This window comes from Nomascus leucogenys, chromosome 23 (genome assembly GCF_006542625.1).
Source record: "Nomascus leucogenys isolate Asia chromosome 23, Asia_NLE_v1, whole genome shotgun sequence".
Lineage (NCBI taxonomy): Eukaryota > Metazoa > Chordata > Mammalia > Primates > Hylobatidae > Nomascus > Nomascus leucogenys.
The window spans coordinates 33,694,602-33,716,303 of NC_044403.1; the positions used below are offsets into that span (position 1 = coordinate 33,694,602).

General features: G+C 63.2%; 2 protein-coding genes across 4 annotated transcripts; both read left to right on the forward strand.

The window, feature by feature from the left end:
* Nucleotides 1-342: 342 nt before the first annotated feature.
* On the forward strand, nucleotides 343-16,233 carry TONSL (tonsoku like, DNA repair protein). Of its 3 annotated transcripts, XM_030804452.1 has the most exons (26): nucleotides 343-411; nucleotides 526-621; nucleotides 778-920; nucleotides 1,485-1,668; nucleotides 1,998-2,127; nucleotides 2,391-2,562; nucleotides 2,652-2,766; nucleotides 3,699-3,844; nucleotides 3,940-4,092; nucleotides 4,337-4,462; nucleotides 4,602-4,791; nucleotides 6,078-6,160; nucleotides 6,253-6,342; nucleotides 7,723-7,795; nucleotides 7,902-8,065; nucleotides 8,141-8,264; nucleotides 8,404-9,152; nucleotides 9,260-9,336; nucleotides 9,640-9,793; nucleotides 9,916-9,994; nucleotides 10,625-10,926; nucleotides 11,145-11,316; nucleotides 12,591-12,766; nucleotides 13,884-13,957; nucleotides 14,512-14,645; nucleotides 15,704-16,233. In XM_030804452.1, the coding sequence occupies exons 1-26, from the start codon at nucleotides 387-389 to the stop codon at nucleotides 15,895-15,897; spliced, it is 4,125 nt and encodes a 1,374-aa protein (XP_030660312.1). In that variant the 5' UTR covers nucleotides 343-386; the 3' UTR covers nucleotides 15,898-16,233. The 3 variants fall into 3 exon arrangements, with proteins under 3 accessions (XP_030660312.1, XP_030660311.1, XP_030660310.1); XM_030804451.1 differs by having other exon boundaries at nucleotides 8,404-9,336; nucleotides 9,570-9,793; nucleotides 14,572-14,645; nucleotides 15,704-16,022; XM_030804450.1 differs by having other exon boundaries at nucleotides 8,404-9,336; nucleotides 9,570-9,793; nucleotides 15,704-15,958.
* Nucleotides 16,234-16,445: 212 nt separating this feature from the next.
* VPS28 (VPS28 subunit of ESCRT-I) lies at nucleotides 16,446-21,379 on the forward strand. Its single transcript, XM_030804981.1, has 10 exons — nucleotides 16,446-16,524; nucleotides 18,038-18,108; nucleotides 18,713-18,741; nucleotides 18,858-18,895; nucleotides 19,149-19,238; nucleotides 19,869-19,974; nucleotides 20,103-20,204; nucleotides 20,650-20,703; nucleotides 20,786-20,877; nucleotides 21,074-21,379. Exons 2-10 carry the CDS (start codon nucleotides 18,072-18,074, stop codon nucleotides 21,189-21,191), a joined length of 666 nt encoding a protein of 221 aa, XP_030660841.1. The 5' UTR covers nucleotides 16,446-16,524; nucleotides 18,038-18,071; the 3' UTR covers nucleotides 21,192-21,379.
* The last annotated feature ends 323 nt before the right edge of the window (nucleotides 21,380-21,702 follow it).

Sequence of the window (21,702 nt, forward strand, 5' to 3'; positions counted from 1 at the left end):
CCCAGGGCGCGCTGCGACCCCGGACGGGCTGACTCCGGGCCCCCGGCCTCCCGCGTCCCCGCCGCCTGCGAGGAGGAACGGGGTCCCCACCAGGCACTCCCCGAGCCGGGCAGAGGGCTCCAAGCGCGGACCAACCCGGCGTCCGGGAAGACGGCCCCTCGGGTCGGACGCCCCAGCTGTCGCCGCCTCCCCGCCCCAGCTGTCGCCGCCTCCCTGCCCCAGCCCCTGCGGCACTAGAACTCCGAGAATGCCGTGGGCGGGCCGACCGTACTTCCCAGAATGCCCGGCGCCCGCCGCCGCCGTCGAGGGGCGGGGCCTGCGTGTCGGCGGCGAGGGGCGGGGCCGCGGCTCAGCGCGGGAAGTCCGGATCCGGCGGCGACCCGAGCATGAGCCTGGAGCGCGAACTTCGCCGTAAGTCCCTCGGGGGCCCCTTCCTCCGGGGGCGCGGAGGCTGGGGAGGGCTTGGGACTCAGCTCCGGCCCCGGACCCCGCCGCGGAGGCCCAGCCCTCCTCTTCCTCCCACAGAGCTGAGCAAGGCGAAAGCCAAGGCGCAGAGGGCCGGGCAGCGGCGCGAGGAGGCCGCGCTGTGCCACCAGCTGGGGGAGCTCCTGGCCGGCCATGGTGAGCGCCGGGACCAGGAGGCGGGAGGCAGGGCCGGGGTGGGGGGCGGGGCTGGGGGCTGGGGGCTGGGGCCCGGGCCGGGGGCGACGGGCTTTTCCCGCAGACGCCGCCCTCGCACCCGCGACGCCTGCCAGGCCGTGCTGTGCCCCCGCCTAGGCCGCTACGCCGAGGCTCTGGAGCAGCACTGGCAGGAGCTGCAGCTCCGGGAGCGCGCTGACGACCCCCTGGGCTGTGCCGTGGCCCACCGCAAGATCGGAGAGCGCCTGGCCGAGATGGAGGACTACCCGGCTGCCTTGCAGGTGCGGGCACCCTCACTGGCCTCGCCCAGCCCGGTCGGCCTCTGTTTGGAGCCCTTTTCTGAGGAGGGAGGCCTGGTCTTCGCTGTCAGGAGCCTCGGGCTGGAGGGGACACCTGGCCTGACGCAGCCTTGCCTTCACCGCCCCGGGCCAGTCCTCCGGTGGGGACCCCACAGCCTTTCCTAGGACTGGGGCAGGAGTAGGTTTCCTGGCACCAGAAACCATTACTGAATGTTATTTTAGCTGTGTTTGTGTTGGGGGTGGTCAGGCCCCATCCCAAAAGCTCTCCCTGACCCTGGCTGCTGGGGGCAGGACTGCAACCCCCCCGCCAACTCCCAGCCGCCCCTCCCCACGTGACAGCGTTGGCTGCATACAGTGTGAAGCCATTGTCACCACAGAGAGCTCTTGGCATGCAGAGTAGGGGCACGTGTCTGGCCTTGGCCTGCGCTGTGGGGGTTAGGGGGAGCAGGGTCTTTCCTTAGCAAGAACAGGGTCTCTGGGAATCTGGCAGGGCCGGTTTGCTTGAGGCGGGGTCGGCTCACAGCAGTGATTTCCTTCCGCACTCAGCACCAGCACCACTACCTGGAGCTGGCACATTCCCTGCGCAACCACACGGAGCTGCAGAGGGCCTGGGCCACCATCGGCCGCACCCACCTGGACATCTATGACCACTGCCAGTCGAGGGATGCTTTGCTGCAGGCACAGGCTGCCTTTGAGAAGAGCTTGGCTATTGTGGATGAGGAACTGGAGGGTGGGCAGGCCCCTCCACATTTTCTGCCTCCTGAACTGCGGGCCGAAGAGGCTGCAGCCCAGCACCCCCGCAGCCTCCTTGGGCGATCCCGTCTTCTGGGACCCTCCTTTGCAGGGCTCTTGTGTGAGGGGTGCATGCCCCTCTCAACCTTTCCCCTGGAGATCGTCAGCTCTTTATCCACCCTGTGCTCCATCTGTAGCAGGACCCTTGCTCCCACCTCGGGAGGAGGGAGGGGGTAGGAGAGGCGCTGCACAGGCCCCAAATGGGGCCCAAAGCTGGAAACCCCATGCGGGGAGGAAGTGGCTGAGTGTTTGGGGGGCATCTTCCAGGGACACTGGCCCAGGGAGAGCTGAATGAGATGAGGACCCGCCTCTACCTCAACCTGGGCCTCACCTTTGAGAGCCTGCAGCAGACAGCCCTGTGCAACGATTACTTCAGGAAGAGCATCTTCCTTGCGGAGTAAGGCCCTGCCCCGCCCCAGGATGGAGTGGAGTCCCTTGTTCCCGGAGGAAGTAGTTAGGGGAGTATTTTTCCCAGGGTCCTCCTGAGAGAGCAGCCTGGCTGGGCCTCATCCCCCATCTCTCACGCCTGTGCCGCACACTGGGGGAAGACCAGGCATGGTTAGGGCCCTGAGACCATAGCATGGCAGGGCTGGGGCCCGTGTGGCATCAGCAGCTGTCATGGACGCTCCTGGGCGCTCAGTGGTCGTCACCCCTCTGCAGGCAAAACCACCTTTACGAGGACCTATTCCGCGCCCGCTACAACCTGGGCACCATCCACTGGCGCGCGGGCCAGCACTCCCAGGCTATGCGCTGCTTGGAGGGTGCCCGGGAGTGTGCACACACCATGAGGAAGCGGTTCATGGAGAGCGAGTGCTGCGTGGCCATCGCACAGGTACCCGCTGTGCGTGGCTCCGAGCTCAGGCTCCCGGAGACTCGGGCCTTGGGGATTCTGCAAAAACCTTGCTGTCCTTTGCTCTCCAGGTCCTCCAAGACCTGGGAGACTTTTTGGCTGCCAAGCGAGCCCTGAAGAAGGCCTACAGGCTGGGCTCCCAGAAGCCTGTGCAGAGGGCAGCCATCTGTCAGAACCTCCAGCACGGTGAGCCTGGGGGTCCGAATGGGGCCCTGGGAGGTGTGTGCAGGGGTGAGCCTGGGGGCGGGGTGGAGTCCCGCCAGGTGCGTACAGGGCTCTCTCCCTCACAGAGGAGGCCTGAGCACCTGTCCTTGGAGGCAGCAGCTGCAGCAAGAGGGGCAGTTACCCCTACTTCCAGACAGGAAAAGACCCCCGTTTTTCTCTGAGCTCAACACAGTGTGTCAGGGGCAATGAAAGGGCGGCCAGGAGACCAGCTGGGCTTTTGTTTCGCAGCCACCATCTTCACTGGCAAACTGGAGACAGTAGTTGTTCCCCTAGCCTCCCGGGGTGGGAGAGGAGGTGGCAGGCGTGTGGTCCAGGAGTGCTGATGGCTGAGACCACCATTGGAGGTTGGCAGCAGTCGGCCCTTGCTTTGAGCCAGGCACCATCCGAGTTGTGTGTTTTGTTTTGTTTTTTCGAGATGGAGTCTCGCTCTGTCGCCCAGGCTGGAGTGCAGTGGCACGATCTCGGCTTACTGCAAGCTTCGCCTCCCGGGTTCATGCCATTCTCCTGCCTCAGCCTCCCAAGTAGCTGGGACTACAGGTGTCCGCCACCACGCCCGGCTAATTTTTTGTATTTTTAGTAGAGATGAGGTTTCACTATGTTAGCCAGGATGGTCTCGATCTCCTGACCTCATGATCTGCCTGCCTCGGCCTCCCAAAGTCCGAGGATTACAGGCGTGAGCCACTGCGCCTGGCCCCAAGTTTTTAAGTGTGTTAGTTCTTGTGACCCTTGAGACCAGTCCTCAAGATAGACCCTGCTACTAACCCCCACACCAACAGGCAGGCAGAGGTGTGGAGAGGGTGGGGGGGCCACCACAGGGCTCACAGCTCGCAGGTGGTAGAGCTGGGGTCAGTGCCCCCTGTGCTGCCCCCCCTGCATGAAGCTCTTCCTGGCAGTGCTGGCAGTGGTCCGGCTGCAGCAACAGCTGGAAGAGGCCGAGGGCAGTGACCCTCAGGGCGCCATGGCCATCTGTGAGCAGCTAGGGGACCTCTTCTCCAAGGCAGGAGACTTTCCCAGGGCAGCTGAGGCTTACCAGAAGCAGGTGTGTGGCCCCCGCTGGGTGGGAGGGAAGGGCCAGTGAGGTTGACGAGGCCTGGCCAGGGTGGCAGCCCCTGGCCTCACTGGCACTGCCCCCAGCTGCGTTTCGCTGAGCTGCTGGACAGACCGGGTGCCGAGCGAGCCATCATCCATGTGTCCCTGGCCACCACACTGGGAGACATGAAGGACCACCATGGGGCCGTGCGCCACTACGAGGAGGAACTGAGGCTGCGCAGCGGCAACGTGCTGGAGGTGAAACCCTTGCTCCCCGCCCGAATGCAGGTTCACCCATGTCTCTGCCTCAGGACTGCCGTTCTCAGGGTGGCCGTGGATGGGCATCTTTACCGGACGGGCAGCTCCTTCCTAGGACCATCCACCCTCGGCAGCTGGGAGGCCGGGCTCCCATTTCATGTGGGCAGCCAGGGAAGCTTGACTGGGGCCCGTTGGACGCGGAGAGCGGCCCCCGTCCCTGACCCCGTCCTTCCTCCTGCTCCAGGAGGCCAAGACCTGGCTGAACATCGCATTGTCCCGCGAGGAGGCCGGTGATGCCTACGAGCTGCTGGCCCCGTGCTTCCAGAAGGCGCTCAGCTGTGCCCAGCAGGCCCAGCGGCCCCAGCTGCAGGTGCAAGAGCCCATCCCACCCACACCGGCTCCCCAGTGAGCCCAGCTTCGTTGCAGCCTGCCTGCCCCTTGTCCCCCATCCCCATCTTTCTCTGCGTCCACAGCCCCAGTCCTGAGCTGAGCATCCCTCTGCTCCTCAGAGGCAGGTCTTGCAGCATCTCCATACCGTGCAGCTGAGGCTGCAGCCCCAGGAGGCCCCTGACACCAAAATCAGACTACAGGAGCTCAGCATAGCTGAAGATGAAGATGAGGAGGAGGAAGCGGAGGAGGCGGCAGCCACAGCGGAGAGCGAAGCCCTGGAGGCCGGCGAGGTGGAGTTGTCGGAGAGCGGTGAGGGCCAGTGGCACCTGGCGTTTCCCTGGGCCCGCTCTGGGCCGGGCTGGAGAGGGATGTGCTGTGCTACTGTGGAGCCTCCCCAGGGCTTGGAGCAGAAACAGCCACAGGCAGGCAGGACGGCCAGTGCTTTCCTGGAACTGGACAGAGAAGGTAGTGACCTGCAGGGAGCCTGGGGCAGGCCTTGGCCTCCTGGAGGAGACAGTGGTTGGGAGCCGAGTGCGTGTCAGCTGGGGCATGGTCCCGTTAGAGACGCACGTGCCGTCTGGGGCCGGGGGTGAGACGGTGCACTTTGAAGAGCCCCGGGTGCCTCTGCAAGAGCTGAGCATCTTCCTGAAACCCTCCAGAGCAGGCTTGGGTTTCCTCCAGAGGCCGGCGACATCAGCTGCACCGAGGGCAGGCATGAGGGACTGGCTGGAGCGGGGCTTGGACTGAAGCCATCTTGGCCATGGTGCAGGGAGAGAGGGCTGAGAGCAGGGTTAGTGGTTAGCTGGGGGGGCTGGTTTCTGACTGAGTGGTGGGTGGCAGGAGCCTGTCTGTGAGGCCTGTTAGGGGGTGTTCCAGGGAAGGCTGTGACTTCAACTCTGAACTCGAGGGAGTTGTTAGAACCCTGAGTGGCCAGGCAGCTGTAGGAAGTTGGGGCCTTGCCAGATTGGTTGCTGTGGGGAGGTGGATCAGGATCTAGAATTTTGGGGAATGCTGCTCAGCTGGTGGGCACAGTGAAGAGCTGGGGAAGACCTGGAGGCAGCTGCAGGGTGTGAAGGGCGTGGTGACGAGGAGTCACCCAGAGCAGGGATGGAGGCAGGTGTGTCTGCTGCCTAGGCAGGGTGGAGGCTGTAAGATGCAGGACACCCAGGCTCCAGGGCTGACCTGGCTTGACGACACAGCTCAGGAGATGGGGGTGGAGAAGGCCTGGGATGGAGGAAGACCAGCTCACAAGCCGGCCTGGGTGTGGGGATGAGTGGCTGGTGCACGGATGGATGAGGCCTCGGGCAGGCCTTCTGAGGCAGGGCCAGGCGTGGGTTAGGGCAGAAAGCTCGGGGGTGTGTCTCAAGTGGGCAGAGGGATGGCGGGCAGGAGCAGGGTCCCAGCAGGGTCAGGTAGACGTGGAGGCAGTGCTGGGACCATTGCTGAGGAGCCCCCAGAGGCCAGCAGCCTTAGAGCTCAGCCCTCCCGTCTCTGGCTCCTTTGTACCTGGGAGTTTGGGGAGCTTGCAGCAGGGTGAGGGCTGCTAACCTTTGCCTCCCACGGACTCACCTGGAGTGGGCTTGGCTCTGTTCCAGAGGATGATGCCGATGGCATGACCCCGCAGCTGGAGGAGGACGAGGAGCTGCAGGGCCGCCTGGGCCGGCGGAAAGGGAGCAAGGTGAGGACAGCGCCCTGCCCCCACCAACCCTGCTCAGCAGCCCTGCCAGCTCCTCACGCCCCTGCCCTGTGCTGGGTTGGCTGTGCCCACAGTGGAACCGGCGAAACGACATGGGGGAGACCCTGCTGCACCGCGCCTGCATCGAGGGCCAGCTGCGCCGTGTCCAGGACCTCGTGAGGCAGGTGGGCCCTGGTCTGGGACATGGGACAGGCTGCCCAGCATGGAGGAGCTGTGCGTTTGTGCCGGATCCCCTGATCTCTCTAACTCTCAACTTCCTCATCTTCAAAATGGGGCCCCTTAGCAGGCATGGTGGCACTTGCCTGTGGTCCTAGAGGCAGGAGGATCACTTGATCCTGGGAGGTTGAGGCTGCAGGAATCGTGATTATGCCACTGCACTCCAGCCTGGGCAACAGAGTGAGACCCTGTTTCAAAAAAATTTAAAAAGCGGAGGCTGAGAGGGGTGGCTTATGCCTGTAATCCCAGCACTTTGGGATGCCAAGGTAGGCAGATCACATGAGCCCAGGAGTTCGAGACCAGCCTGGGCAACCTGGCAAGACCTTGTTTCTACAAGAAATTTAAAAATTAGCTGGATGTGGTGGCATGTGTCTATAGTCTCAGCTACTCTGGAGGTTGAGGTGGGAGGGTTGCTTGAGCCTAGGAGGTGGAGGCTGCAGTGAGCCATGATCTTGCCACTGCACTCCAACCTGTGTGACAGAGCAAGACCCTGTCTCAGAAGAAAAGCCACAGGCCGGGTACACTGGCTTATGCCTATAATCCTAGCACTTTGGGAAGCTGAGGCGGTGGATTGCCTGAGGTCAGGAGTTTGAGACCAGCCTGGCTAACATAGTGAAACCCTGTCTCTACTAAAAATACGAAAAAATTAGCTGGGTATGGTGGCGCACACCTATAGTCCCAGCTACTCAGTTCAAGCTGAGGCAGGAGAATCGCTTGAACCTGGGAGGCGGAGGTTGCAGTGAGATGAGATTGCGCCGCTGCACTCCAGCCTGGGTGACAGAGTGAGACTCTGTCTCAAAAAAAAAAAAAAAAAAAAAAATGGGGTGCCCAGGCTGGGCGCGGTGGTTCACGCCTGTAATCCCAGCACTTTGGGAGGCCAAGGTGGGCAGATCATGAGGTCAGGAGCTTAAGACCAGCCTGGCTGGTCTCAAAAGAAAAAAAAAATGGGGTACCCGCTGTGTGGTATGCATCTGTGTTGCAGCTAAGTTGGTCGGCCTGGCCAGGATGGGGGCTAGCCCACGGGCTGAGACCTGGGCACCTTCCCGCCCCGCCTGCCTCATGCCCCTGCGACTGGGTGCACTGTCTCCCCACAAGGGGACTGGGCAGGCACAGAGGCTGGAGGATATGCTGTGGCTGGCCCACCTGTCTCGGGGGGAGCATGTCCTTCACTGGTGACACCTAGGCCAGAGGAGGAGAGGGCAGAGCCACGGACCTGCTCTGGGCTCTAAGACTGAGGCCCTGGGCCCAGCTCAGGCTGCAGAGCTCACCGGGCTGGGGCCAGGCTGTGAAGTACACAGGGCCAGGCTCCTTCCTGTCCTTGGTCACAGGGCCACCCCCTGAACCCTCGGGACTACTGTGGCTGGACGCCTCTGCACGAGGCCTGCAACTACGGGCATCTAGGTGAGCAAGGGACAGAAGGAGCCTGGCGCACCTTGGTGGACACGTGGGGCGAAGAGTCCGTCCTGGCGGGGCATCGGGAGCTGGGCTCATGTCTCCTGGTCTGCAGAAATTGTCCGCTTCCTGCTGGACCACGGGGCCGCAGTGGACGACCCGGGTGGCCAGGGCTGCGAAGGCATCACCCCCCTGCACGATGCCCTCAACTGTGGCCACTTCGAGGTGGCTGAGCTGCTGCTTGAACGGGGGGCGTCCGTCACCCTCTGCACTCGAAAGGTGAGCCTGGTGGGGCAGAGGGCAAGGGTGAGGTGATGGGGGCTGCTGTGCCCCTGCTCAACTGAGGCCACACAGGGCCTCAGCCCGCTGGAGACGCTGCAGCAGTGGGTGAAGCTGTACCGCAGGGACCTGGACCTGGAGACGCGGCAGAAGGCCAGGGCCATGGAGATGCTGCTCCAGGCAGCTGCCTCGGGCCAAGGCAAGCAGGGCCTCCCTTGTCCCTGGGGTTGCTGTGCCTACCCTGAGAGTCCCCGGGCCCTGATTTCGGGAGATGCTCCACCACAGGTGGAGTGGGAGGTGCCGGGCCCCTGCCTCAACACGGATTCTCTCTCCCACAGATCCCCACAGCTCCCAGGCCTTCCACACCCCAAGTAGCCTTCTGTTTGACCCTGAGACCTCTCCTCCTTTGAGCCCCTGCCCAGAACCCCCCTCTAATAGCACTAGACCCCCAGAGGCCTCTCAGGCCCATGCCAGGGTCTCCCCAGGGCAGGCAGCACCAGCCACGGCCAGGCCTCGGAGGAGCAGGCATGGGCCAGCCAGCAGCAGCAGCAGCTCAGAAGGCGAGGACAGCGCTGGCCCCCCGCGGCCGTCCCAGAAGAGGCCTCGGCGCTCCGCCACAGCACAACGGGTGGCGGCCCGGACGCCTGGCCCTGCCAGCAACAGGGAAGCAGCCACAGCCAGCACCAGCCGGGCAGCCTACCAGGCAGCCATCCGGGGTGTGGGCAGTGCTCAGAGCCGTCTGGGGCCTGGCCCACTGCGGGGCCAGAGGAAAGCCCTTGCCCCCCAGGCAGCGCTCATCCCGGAGGAGGAGTGCCTGGCCGGGGACTGGCTGGAGCTGGACATGCCCCTGACCCGCAGCCGCCGGCCCCGTCCCCGGGGCACTGGGGACAACCGTAGGCCCAGTAGTACCTCCGGGTCGGACGGTGAGGAGAGCAGACCCCGTGCCCGAGCCAAGCAGGTCCGCCAGAGTTGCAGTGTGCCAGTTAAAGCAGGGCCCAGCAGCCTGGCTTCAGAACCTCCAGGGAGCCCCAGCACTGCCAGGGCCTCAGAGCCCAGTGGGGACAGCTCTGCGGCAGGCCAGCCCTTGGTGGGTGTGCAGACCTGGAGCAGAGCCCTCTCCCCACTCTGGGCAGACAGGTGTAGGGTGGAGCCCACTGTGGCTCCTGACTCAGCCCTGCTGCCTTCACCTACCAGGGTCCGGCCCTGCCCCCTCCCATCCGGGTTCGAGTTCAAGTTCAGGATCATCTTTTCCTCATCCCTGTCCCACACAGGTGAGGCATCGCCTGCCCTACCCCGCAGCCCACCTGTGCAGCTCCATGCCAGGGTGCTTGTGTTTGCACATCAGGGTGGGGCTTGTGACGAGGGCTCCCTGCTGTGTTCCAGGAGGACCCTGTGGCCCCCAGGAATGGCAGAGGGGCTGGTGGTGTGCTGGGCTGCAGGGAGAGGAGGGGCCGGCTACCTGGGAGTGGGAGAAGCAGCTGAGGGGGCTTTTGGCCCTGGACAGGGATGGCAGGTTCCTGGGGCATCACCCCGGCTGTGTGCAGGCAGCAGCAGCAGTGCCTCTGTCCCTGCAGCAGTGAGACCCACTCTGTGGCCTGGCTGGCCGAGCAGGCGGCCCAGCGCTACTACCAGACCTGCGGGCTGCTGCCCAGGCTCACCCTACGGAAAGAGGGGGCCCTGCTGGCCCCACAGGACCTCATCCCTGATGTGCTGCAGAGCAATGACGAGGTGAGCCGCGGCAGGGGTAGCCAGGGCCTCAGGCACCGGGAGCCCTAGGTGGCTCGTGGCTGCAGAGCAATGATGAGGTGAGCCGGGGGAGCCCCCAGGTGGCTCATGACGGTGCCTTCCAGGTGTTGGCTGAGGTGACTTCGTGGGACCTGCCCCCGTTGACCGACCGCTACCGCAGGGCCTGCCAGAGCCTGGGGCAAGGTGAGGGCCAGGAGAGCTGCAGTTTCTGGGTGAGGTCGTGCAAGGGGGCTGGGCACACAGGCTCCACCAGCCCAGTTCATTCCTGAGCCTCGGGTGTTTCGGGGTGCACCTCCCCCAGCCTGGTGGGTGCTGTGTCCTGCACTTGGATGTGTGAGTGGCAGGGAGAGGACAGCCCTCAGCCCCTGTGATCTGCTGACAGGGAGATGGCAAAAAGCAGCCGAAAGCCTGGAAAGTCAAGCCCAAGGAGGAAGGCCTCGCATGGGCTGGGAGCTGCTGGGGAAGCTTCCCAGAAAGCTTGTCCCGGGGGGTGTGGAATCTGGCGGTGACTGGTGGAGCTCAGGGTGCTGTAAACCCACCTCGGCCCCCAGGGCCTCACAGTGCTAGACCCACAGGCGTGTGCAAGTGGGCTCTGCAGCGAGTCTGGTGGGTGACCCCTGGGGCTGTTGAAAAGGGGCTGCCTGGTTTGCCCTCTGGGATTCAGAGGGCAGAAAGGGCCAGCCTTACCCTGGTGATACCACATCCCTCCCCCAGGGGAGCACCAACAGGTGCTGCAGGCCATGGAGCTGCAGGGCTTGGGCAGAGGGGAGAAAGGGCCGGCCTTACCCTGGTAACACCACGTCCCTCCCCCAGGGGAGCACCAACAGGTGCTGCAGGCCGTGGAGCTCCAGGGCTTGGGCCTCTCGTTCAGCGCCTGCTCCCTGGCGCTGCACCAGGCCCAGCTTACACCCCTGCTGCGGGCCCTCAAGCTGCACACAGCACTCCGGGAGCTGCGCCTGGCAGGGAACCGGCTGGGGGACAAGTGTGTGGCTGAGCTGGTGGCTGCCCTGGGCACCATGCCCAGCCTGGCCCTCCTTGACCTCTCCTCCAATCACCTGGGTCCCGAAGGCCTGCGCCAGCTTGCCATGGGGCTCCCAGGCCAAGCCACCTTGCAGGTATAGGCATGGGGAGCAGCGGGCCCTCAACAGCGGGGAGTCGGGGTTCCCATTCTGCAGGTCCCTGGGTGGTCTAGGGCAGTTGGGAGAGCCAGCCAGTGCCTGGCTATAATAGGCTATGCCAGGCAAGGTGGGAAAGAGACTGCCAAGCCAAGCACCAAGGGGGACCCTGTCCATGGAACTGCTGGGGGCTCACTGCCAGCCTGTGTCTTCCACAGAGTTTGGAGGAGCTGGACTTAAGCATGAACCCCCTGGGGGATGGCTGTGGCCAGTCCCTGGCCTCCCTCCTGCATGCCTGCCCTTTACTCAGCACCCTGCGCCTGCAGGCCTGTGGCTTCGGCCCCAGCTTCTTCCCGAGCCACCAGACAGCACTGGGTAGTGCTTTCCAAGGTGAGCTGACCAGGCACTCCCTGTCCACTCCCTAGCCCCGGGGCATTGAGGGTTTCGAGGACTTTCAGAGGGGGCCCGGGCTGGGCACACAGGGGTAACACCTGTGGTCCCAGATACTTGAGAGGCTGAGGCTGAGGCAGGAGTATCACTTGAGCCAAGAGTTCCAGGAAAGCCTGGCCCACATAGTGAGACCCCATCCCTTAAGAAAAAAACGTCTAGGCTGGACGCTGTGGCTCACACCTGTAATCCCAGCACTTTCGGAGGCTTAGGAGGGCGAATCACCTGAGGGCGGGAGTTGGAGACCAGCCTGACCAACATGGAGAAACCCTGTCTCTAATAAAAATACAAAAAATGGCTGGGCGCAGTGGCTCATGCCTGTAATCCCAGCACTTTGGGAGGCCGAGGCGGGCAGATCATGAGGTCAGGAGATCGAGACCATCCTGGCTAACATGGTGAAACCCCGTCTCTACTAAAAATACAAAAAATTAGACGGGCGTGGTGGCGGGCACCTGTAGTCCCCGCTACTGGGGAGGCTGAGGCAGGAGAATGGCGTGAACCCAGGAAGCGGAGCTTGCAGTGAGCCGAGATCGCGCCGTTGCACTCCAGCCTGGGCGACAGAGCAAGACTCCGTCTCAAAAAAACAAAACAAACAACATCTAGGGGCCTGGGATGCTAGACCTGGCTCTCCAGGAAGGCCTGGCACCTGGGAGCAATAGATGGCTGTGTGGGTACGGGGTCTGCCTCCGAGGGGCGTCTGGTGCCCACCCAGCCAGGCTGACCCCCCCAGGACACACTGAGAGCAGAGTCCAGGCAGCTAGCTCAGTGTCCTGTGGTCCCCCATCCCGTGCTCGCCAGCTGAGTGCTGTTCACCTGAGGCAGTTCCACTGTGAGCCACCCAGGCTGTAGAGACTGGGGTCCCAGTGCCAAGAGACTGGGAATTGGGTGTCATCCAGGGGTGGGGCAGCATAAGGGGGGCAGCAATGGTCAGTGCACTCCCCTGGCACCCCCACCGTGCAGAGGCCCAGGACCGTGTGGTTGTGAGTGGGAGAGGGCAAGGTGTCCAGAGCTGGGGGCAGCCGAGCTTGGAAGTCTGGCCCTGCCCTCCCAGCTGGGAGAACCTGGGCGAGAGCCTTTGCCTCTGCACTTGCCACCCCACCCCACGAGCACTGCAGTAGTAGTTTCCCCAAAGGGGTCCTGAGGGTTCTGGGCCCAGAACTTGGGGTGGGTACAGGGCTGTGGCCATGTGGGGCTGACGGATTCTGGCCCCGGTGCAGATGCTGAGCACCTGAAGACCCTGTCCCTGTCCTACAACGCCCTGGGAGCCCCTGCCCTGGCCAGGACCCTGCAGAGACTGCCTGCCCGCACCCTCCTGCACCTAGAGCTCAGCTCCGTGGCAGCTGGCAAGAGTGACTCTGACTTCATGGAGCCCATAGTTCGATACCTAGCCAAGGTACAAGGTGGGGAAGAACCCAGAAAATACTGAGCCTCAGAGGCCAAAGGTCCCAGGGGAGCTGGGAGGAGCTCACCTCTCCCCAGATTCTGGCTGAACTCACTGAAGGGCTCTACAGAGAGGATTAGAGGTTTGGAGGTTTAGAAAAAATAGCTGGGGGGCCAGGCTTGGTGGTTCACGCCTGTAATCTCAGTACTTTGGGAGGCCGAGGTGGGTGGACCACAAGGTCAGGAGTTCAAAAGCAGCCTGGCCAACATGGTGAAACCTTGTCTCTAGTAAAAATACAAAAATTACCCGGGCATGGTGGCGGGTGCCTGTAATCCCAGCTACTCGGGACGCTGAGGCAGAGAATTGCTTGAACCCAGGAGGCGGAGGTTGCAGTGAGCCAAGATCGCACCATTGCACTCCAGCCTGGGTGACAGAGCGAGGCTCTGTCTTAAAAAAGAAAGAAAAAAGACAGGCTGGGTGGGGTGGCTCACGCCTGTAATCCCAGCACTTTGGGAGGCCAAGGCGTGCAGATCACAAGGTCAGGAGATCAAGACCATCCTGGCTAACATGGTGAAACACCATCTCTACTAAAAAATACAAAAAATTAGCCGGGCGTGGTGACAGGCGCCTGTAGTTCCAGCTACTAGGGAGACAGGCAGGAGAATGGCGTGAACCCGGGAGGCGGAGCTTGCAGTGAGCCGAGATCACGCCACTGCACTCCACCCTGGGTGACAGAGCGAGACTCTGCCTCAAAAAAAAAAAAAAAAGAAAAGACAGCTGAGGGGATGCTTTTGTACAGCTGCCTGTCTCAGGCTGTGAATTCCTGCCCACCAGATAGGACCTGGGACCCAGGGTGGCCTTGCCCACGCCCAGGCAGGTCCCAAGGGGCACACTAGTGCCCCTGATGCTCTCTCCTGGGGGGTCTTCCAGGCGCACCTGGGACCCTATTATTTTCACACCATCACGTGCAGAGTGTGACCCACATCAGGAGAGGTGTTTCCTTCCGATCTCCAACTTGATGGGGGACTCTGCTCCCTTCTGGGCCCCTGGGTGTGGTGCATCTGCTGGGAAGCAGGCAGGGCAGGTGCGCCACTCTGTTTGGCCTCCTTGGGCCTCTGCTCATGTCCAGGAAGGCTGTGCTCTAGCCCACCTGACCCTGTCTGCAAACCACCTGGGGGACAAGGCTGTTGGAGACCTGTGCAGGTAACGCCCTTGCCCTGCTGCCTGCTGACCTGGGGGTCTGATCTCACGGCTCTGGACCCTAAGGGAACTGGGCTATGGGAGAAGGGCCACAGAAATGGTACCAGCTCCTCCTCCCCAGCGCATTCCAAGACCTGGCTCCTTCGGTTTTCACCAGCCTCTCAGGCTGCCCTGGAAGGCAGAGTACCCTCTGGCTTCTTTCTTAGCATGGGCCTGTGGCTCTTGAGAGCACTCCTCCGGGCATGTCCTTGTCACTCCTGTGCCTCGGCCCACATGAGGGCACTGCTCTTATGACCTGGAGCCTCAGTCAGCTCTCTGGGGAGTGTCAAGAGGAGCCCAAGCTGGGCCAGGCACACCCAGAGCTGGCCACTGTGGCCCTGACCCCTGGGAAGGACCCCCAACCCTAGAGGGGCATCTGCTGCTGGGCCAGGCAGAGGCAGAGCCCCTGGGTCTGGCCCGAGGCTCCCTGAGCTGGCATTTGTCTGGGCAGCTTTCCTAGTGTTGGGGCACAGCCTCTCTGGAAGCCAACCTTTGCACTTCTCCCCACGTTATCTCAGATGTCTCTCTCTATGCCCCTCACTCATCTCGTTGGATCTGTCTGCCAACCCTGAGATCAGCTGTGCCAGCCTGGAAGCGCTCCTGTCCACCCTCCAAAAGCGGCCCCAAGGCCTTAGCTTCCTTGGCCTGTCAGGTGAGGGCTGGCATGGTGCCACGCCTGCCATGTTCGGCCTTTTCAGGGACCTGCCCGAGACACAGGTGCCTCCTCCTAAGGGGCTGCCAACTGCTACCAGCCAGGCAGCAAGGCTGGGCTCCATGAGGCTGGGGCAGCAGGGGGCAGAGTGACAGTGACAGAAAGGGGGCATGATCCCACCTCCTAAAACCATGGGTTAGGGGGCGAGGTGGGTATCTGCCTCTGGTCTCTCCAACCCAACCTTCAGAGCAGACTATGGTAGGCAAGACCCCGTTCCACAGGGACTTTCTTGTCCCTGGCAGGAAAAGGGAGCCCAAGGTCAGGGTGTTGAAAGCTGTCAAGGTACCCTCCCACTTTCTGGCAGGGGCTCCTCTGACACAACCCTGCCCAGGCTGTGGTCTGATTTAGCTTGTTCTCTCTTGAGCCACATCAGGGCAGTCCCCAACCTGAGGTGTCTGGAAGACAACCCAGTAGGGGCTTTGATGACCTGGCTTGCCCTGCTGGGGCCGGGGCAGGCTCTGCCCTCCAGGGGATGAGGGCTGTAAGTGAATGTGCACAAGGGGGGGGCTCTGCTTTCTTCCTGTGCCCCCTTTCACCTCCTAGGAGGGCCAGGCCGCCTTTTCCAGGAAGGCACCCGGTGCTGGTGTGAGACCCCTTCCCCACACCTTGGTTCCTGGCATCTGTACTTCCCACCCAGCTCCCTGAATTCCTGAGCTTAGTGTCCTGTTGATCCACTCAGGCCCACGATGTACAGATTTGCAAGCAGACCCATTATGTCCTTATGGGTGGGGAGACTGACGTGTAGGCATGGACTTTGAGATCCGGCACTGTCAGAGGTGTAGAAGGGAGCCACCCTTCCTCCTGCCTGACCGCTGGCTGTGCAGATGATCCCACCCCTTCCTGGAGTGTCATGGGGCCTCTCCTGAGCTCTGCCCACTGCCCCTCGCTACAGCCCTGGGGCCCTCAGGGAAAGCGAGTTTGTTCCCTGGAGCCTGCCGCGGGCACCGGGACGCCGCCGGCCCCCGCAGCGCTGAGGTCTGCCCTCTTCCCCTCCGCAGGCTGCGCCGTCCAGGGTCCCCTGGGCCTGGGCCTGTGGGACAAGATAGCTGCGCAGCTCCGGGAACTGCAGCTGTGCAGCAGACTCCTCTGCGCCGAGGACCGGGACGCCTTGCGCCAGCTGCAGCCCAGTCGGCCGGGCCCCGGCGAGTGCACGCTGGACCACGGCTCCAAGCTCTTCTTCCGGCGCCTCTGACCCTGGCGCCGCCTTTCCCCAGCCTCACCGAAGCCCCTAATAAATGAAGCTGCTGGCCGGGCATGGTGGCTCACGCCTGTAATCCCAACACTTTGGGAGGCCCAGGTGGGATCACGAGTCAGGAGATCGAGACCATCCTGGCTAACATGGTGAAACCTCGTCTCTACTAAAAATACAAAAAATTGGACGGACATGGTGGCAGGCCCCTGTAGTCCCAGCTACTCTGGAGGCTGAGGCAGGAGAATGGCGTGAACCCGGAAGGCGGAGCTTGCAGTGAGCCGAGATCGCGCCACAGCGCTCCAGCCTGGGCGACAGAGCGAGACTCCGTCTCAAAAATAATAATAAAATAAATGAAGCTGTTGCCTCTCTCCCCGTGGCTGCCTGGCAGGCGGGTGGGCGGGGTAAAACCGAGTCTGCTGCGCCGGTTCCGTCCCGAGGGCTGCGCGGCTGCGGGGAACGGCCCGAAGCCCGGGCGGGCGCAGGCGTGAGGGCTGAGCGCCGAGCTGCCGATGGGGAGGGGGGGGGTCGCCCCGACGCGCGCAGGCGCAGACGTGAGGGGCGGGCGCCGAGTCGCTGATCGAGCGCGCCCCGCCCCCGGCGCCATCTTTCTGACCGCGAGCCGTCCAGGTACTCGGGGTTCGGCCGGTGGGCGGGGAAGGGGCAGAGTGGGGAGAGGCGACCCAGGGCCTGGCACCCTCCGGGCGCGCCTGGACCCCGGCACAGCTTCGGCTGAGCGCCGCAAAAGTCACGTTATTGTCATGTTCTAGAAACTGGCTTTCCTTGCTCATTGTCCACTCCGCGAGGTGGTTTTGCACATTTGCTTGTGGCCGCAGAACGCCCGCTTTCGCTGTTGGGCAGAAGCCCCTGCGTGGTTGGGGCGGTTGGCTCCTCGGCGCTCTCCTGCCTGGCGGCTCCGTGACGGCTGCCGAGCAGCCTCGGTCCCCACCCAGCGGCTCGCAATGGCCTCGACCCCCGGAGAGCTTGACCCAGACGTTCCCTTCCTACATGAGCGCCGCCGCCCTTTCCCGGCCCTTCCGCGGCTGGGGCACCCCAGGTCTTCGGCGCGGGCCGCCTTCCCTCCCTTCTGCTCTGCTCCTATCTCCGGTAGCACCGTCCACTCCCGCAGTTAGCCGGCTCAGCGCTGCCCTCCCGGGCCTCTCCACCGAGAGCTTCCTGCGCCTGCCCGCCAGGCCAGCTCCTCCTCCCTTCTCCGTCTGAGTTTACCTTACTGTCCGGCCCATTGGACCAAAAACAGGGGTGTCGTTCGTAACTTCTTTATTTTAATCCTATCTCAAATCCCTCGGCGGATCTGACGGCTCCACTTACAAAGAGAGAACGTCTGGAGCTGGCCCAGCTTCCGTACTAGGCAGGACCCTCCCACGGGCTCTGCTCCCGTTGTTTCTCCACAGCTCGCTGCCCACCTAAGGGCACCTCTCCATCTTCATGCCCTAGGACCCCTTCGTTCGAGAAGCTCCACCTTCAGCTCGTTGGTTCCTCCAAGTTCATGCCTACTTAAAGGCGGGCTGTTACGTGTGTTGTTTCCTGTGCCCCAAACTCTCCTCCTGGGCCATCAAACAGCTGCCTGCCTTCCTCATCACCTCCCTCAACCTCCAGCTTGGACCACACTCCAATGCAGCCCCCGCCCCGCTGTCCTGAGTGTCCACAGTACCTCACTTTTTCCTGGCAGCCCCCATAGCACCCTGTGTGTTCACCACTACTGAGCTCAGGAGAGCTCTTCATGGAGCCCTGGATCTCCAGGACCTGGCACTTACGGGCTGTCTTTTTTTGTTGGTTTTTTTGTTGTTTGTTTGTTTGTTTTGAGACAGGGTCTTGCTCTGTCTCCCAGGCTGGAGTGCAGTGGCTCAATCTTGGCTCATTGAAACCTTCACCTCCTGGGTTCAAGCGATTCTCCTGCCTCAGCCTCCTGAGTAGCTGGGGTTACAGCCGTATGCCACCATGTCCGGCTAATTTTGTATTTTTAGTAGAGACGGGGTTTCACCATGTTGGCCGGGCTGGTCTCAAACTCCTGACCTCAGGTGATCCGCTCACCTTGGCCTCCCAAAGTGCTGGGGTTACAGGTGTGAGCCACCGTGCCTGGCTTAGGGGCCATCTTTGAGTCAGCCCTGGCTCTGCTCCCCAGGTCTCAGTGCTGTGGCCCCCCCAGAGCCTAGAGGATGTTTCATGGAATCCCAGCCACTCCGGGCATAGGAGGTGAGTGTGGCTGGAAGGGCGCAGGCTTTCAGCCCCTGCTGCACGGGCTGACGGGCAGTATTGGGTATTTGGGATCGGGGGTGGGGAGGTACCTGACCCTGCTCTCGTACAGCCTTGGGGGTGGCCAGGGGCTAAATAGTTCATCACAGGAGCACTGAGGGCTCAGAAACCTCCAGGCAGAACCGGCTTGGTCCTGCTGGGCAGAGATGATGAGCTTCAGTGTGGCCAGAACAGTGGGGATCCTGGGCACCCTGTGTCACCAAGCCCAGGGGAGAGGCTGTGTGTGATGAGCCTTGTTGGCACTGCATCATGAGCCACGAGCAGGGCGTGGCCACTGTTGTGCAGGTGACTCGGCCAGGGAGCCGCGGTGGAGCTGGGGAGCTGGGCCTGTCCTGTAGCCCCCGGCTTCTCAGAGGTGTTATCATCAGGTCCCCCCACACACTGATAGGGGTGAGGTTGGAACCCCTGTGCTCCAGCTCCCTCTGGGCTCTTTGGGACCCAGCCTGGGAGGCCTCAGGGAGGAAATGAAATGGAGGCTGGGACTGGAGCCTGCCCTTGGGTTCCCTTTGGGGCCAGCCTGCCAGCTCTCTGCCTTCTCCTGCAGCCCCTGGGAACAAGCCGGAGCTGTATGAGGTGAGTGGTGGGAGCCCACCCGGCCGGCATTGGCCAACAGCAAATGCCTGTGTGGCCTCGCCAGGGCCCTGCAGCCCCTGTTGGCACTGGCCCACAGAGCCCACTCTCTCCGGCAGGAAGTGAAGTTGTACAAGAACGCCCGGGAGCGGGAGAAGTAAGTCCAGGTGCCCAGGCTGCCCCAACACACCCATGCGCATCTGGCTGCCCTGGGGCAGCCCCCCTAGACCCACCCCAAACTGAGGGGTGGGAGGACGCAGGGTCAGGCTGGGGAACTGTTCCTGAGGCACTCCAGGATGGAGCGAGAGGTGGGCAGAGCTCCCGCAGTGGCACCTCCGGGCAGGGGATAGTGCTCTGGGCTCTAGGCTTGGCACCCCGGGGCCTGGCCCGATAGACAGGTGTGTCCTCAGGTACGACAACATGGCAGAGCTGTTTGCGGTGGTGAAGACAATGCAAGCCCTGGAGAAAGCCTACATCAAGGACTGTGTCTCCCCCAGCGAGTAAGAGCCCGCATCTTTGGAGGCCTGTTCCTGCCCTGCCGGGCCTGGGTGCTCCATAGGCAGCAAGAGCAGGTGTCTGTCAGGCTGTGAGGTGCTCACTTGTGTGGGGTCCACCCAGCGTGAGGAGGGTGCCCCTGGGTCTCAGCCAGGGAAGTCCTGGGGGCTGGTGAGGGACGCGGGCAGAGGGGCAGCTCCTGGGGTGTCATCTGGCCCACTCCCCCACCCTCATCCCCCAGCACAGACAATCTTAAAAGACTGTTGGGAGGCTTGGGGATGTCCCAGGATGTTTTGGGGGGGCTTTGTTCAATGAAGTGACAAGACCCTCACAGGCCACCACACAGGCCATGAGCTGCGGATGGGGCCATCATAACAGAGGGCTGGTCGCTGTGGTTCAGAGGGTGGGCAGGGGTTGGGGGCTGGGGCCTCCACCTGGAGCTGAGCTACAAGCCCCACTACGTGTTCAGGGCCTCACCCCCGAAAGCTACTAGCAGCCCCTCCTCCTTGCTTGGCCTGCCTTTGCCTGTCGCCTGGCCCTGTCTGGGAGCTGCTCTGCCTCTGGACCAGCCGAGGGGGCAGGATGAGCTGGGTGGGGCTGGTCCCATGCTTGGGCAGCAGCTGGCCTCTCCCTAGGTACACTGCAGCCTGCTCCCGGCTCCTGGTGCAGTACAAAGCTGCCTTCAGGCAGGTCCAGGGCTCAGAAATCAGCTCCATCGATGAGTTCTGCCGCAAGTTCCGCGTGAGTGCCTGGTCCTTCCACCCCCGGGGGGTGGGGACTGTCGGGCATGGGTATAGGGTGCCAGAGGGCTCTGGCCACCTGGGGCTTGCTGTCCTGAGAGCCCCAGCACCCATGTCAGCCCCCCACAGCTGGACTGCCCGCTGGCCATGGAGCGGATCAAGGAGGACCGGCCCATCACCATCAAGGACGACAAGGGCAACCTCAACCGCTGCATCGCCGATGTGGTCTCGGTGCGTCCCAGCCCCCAGGGCACATGGTTAGGAGGGCCAAGGCTGCCTGCTGCAGCTGGGCACAAGCGTAGGGTCCTGGGCCTCCAGAGCTGAGCAGCACTCTGACTTGCTGGGCAGAAGGGAACCCCTTTAACTAGGAATGAGGGGTGGGCAGCATGCGGGGAGACCCCCAGGCCACCTAGACTCCTGTCGTGGGGATGAGCACAGGGTGCGTTCTGGTGGGGTCCCGGCCTCGGGAGAGAATGTGTGGGCCCACCGTCCAGTTCCCACACAGCTCTCTGGGCAGCCGGGACCTCATTCACCCAGGAGGCCTGCAGGGTTTGGGAACAGAGTGCAGTGAGGGGGCTCGAGTGGCAGCTGTGGCTGAGGAGGGGTTGGGGCCTGTGAGCTGCGGGGCCTCCCCCACCCCTGGACACGCGAGCCTCATGTGCGCACCCGTCCCCAGCTCTTCATCACGGTCATGGACAAACTGCGCCTGGAGATCCGCGCCATGGATGAGGTGCGGGCATTGGGCTGCCAGGGGGCCTAGGCAGGAGGGGATGGAGCCGGTCCCGGGGTCCCAGCCGCTGTGTGTGTCCCAGATCCAGCCCGACCTGCGAGAGCTGATGGAGACCATGCACCGCATGAGCCACCTCCCGCCCGACTTCGAAGGCCGCCAGACGGTCAGCCAGTGGTGGGTCTCCCTCCCTGCCAGGCAGAGCCCCCCAGTGCCCCCGAGACCCTCCCCGCCAGGCAGAGCCCCCCCAGTGCCCCCGAGACCCTCCCCACCAGAGCCCCGCAGTGCCCCTGAGGCCCTCCCCACCAGGCAGAGCCCCCGAAGTGCCCTTGAGACCTTGCCTGTCCCCACATGCCCTGTGCTGCACTCCCAGGCTGCAGACCCTGAGCGGCATGTCGGCGTCGGATGAACTGGACGACTCACAGGTGCGTCAGATGCTGTTCGACCTGGAGTCAGCCTACAACGCCTTCAACCGCTTCCTGCATGCCTGAGCCCGTGGTGCCAGCCCCTGCAGAGAAGGGTGGAGTCTGAGGCGATGACTCCTGGTCCCCTGTCCACCACACAGGCCCTGGTCATCCACACAACTCACCGTCTGCAGCTGCCTGTCTTGTGTCTGTCTTTGGTGTCAGAATTTTGGGGGCCGGGCCCCTCCCCACAATAAAGATGCCCTCCGACCTTCCTGCTTGGGTGGCTCCCCCAGGCCTGCCCTGTGTATTCTCTCCACCCTCCTGGGACTCTCAGCATAGAGCCCTTCTCACCTACCCTCCCCCGACCTGTGTGGTGGCCCGGCCCTGGCTCTGTCCCTGCCACTGCATCCCTCATGACCTGCGTCACTCAGTGACAGCTGCTTCCCTGGTGGGCTCTGCCTGGGCACATAATGGGAGGCAGGGGCGTTTCCATAGCCCAGAGGCCTGGAGAACAGGTCCACCACCTGGGCCAGGCGTGGCTTGACCCTGGCCACGGGGGAGGCTGAGGCTGCCTGCCACCCCTCCCCACCCCTCA

Coding starts and splice junctions, on each gene's coding strand:
- TONSL (XM_030804450.1), top strand. CDS start 387: ATGAGCCTGGAGCGCGAACTTCGCC. Junction 412..525: donor CCTGGAGCGCGAACTTCGCC/GTAAGTCCCTCG, acceptor TTCCTCCCACAG/AGCTGAGCAAGGCGAAAGCC. Junction 2,128..2,390: donor AAGAGCATCTTCCTTGCGGA/GTAAGGCCCTGC, acceptor ACCCCTCTGCAG/GCAAAACCACCTTTACGAGG.
- VPS28 (XM_030804981.1), top strand. CDS start 18,072: ATGTTTCATGGAATCCCAGCCACTCCGGGCATAGGAG. Junction 18,896..19,148: donor AACGCCCGGGAGCGGGAGAA/GTAAGTCCAGGT, acceptor GTGTGTCCTCAG/GTACGACAACATGGCAGAGC. Junction 20,205..20,649: donor GCATCGCCGATGTGGTCTCG/GTGCGTCCCAGC, acceptor ACCCGTCCCCAG/CTCTTCATCACGGTCATGGA.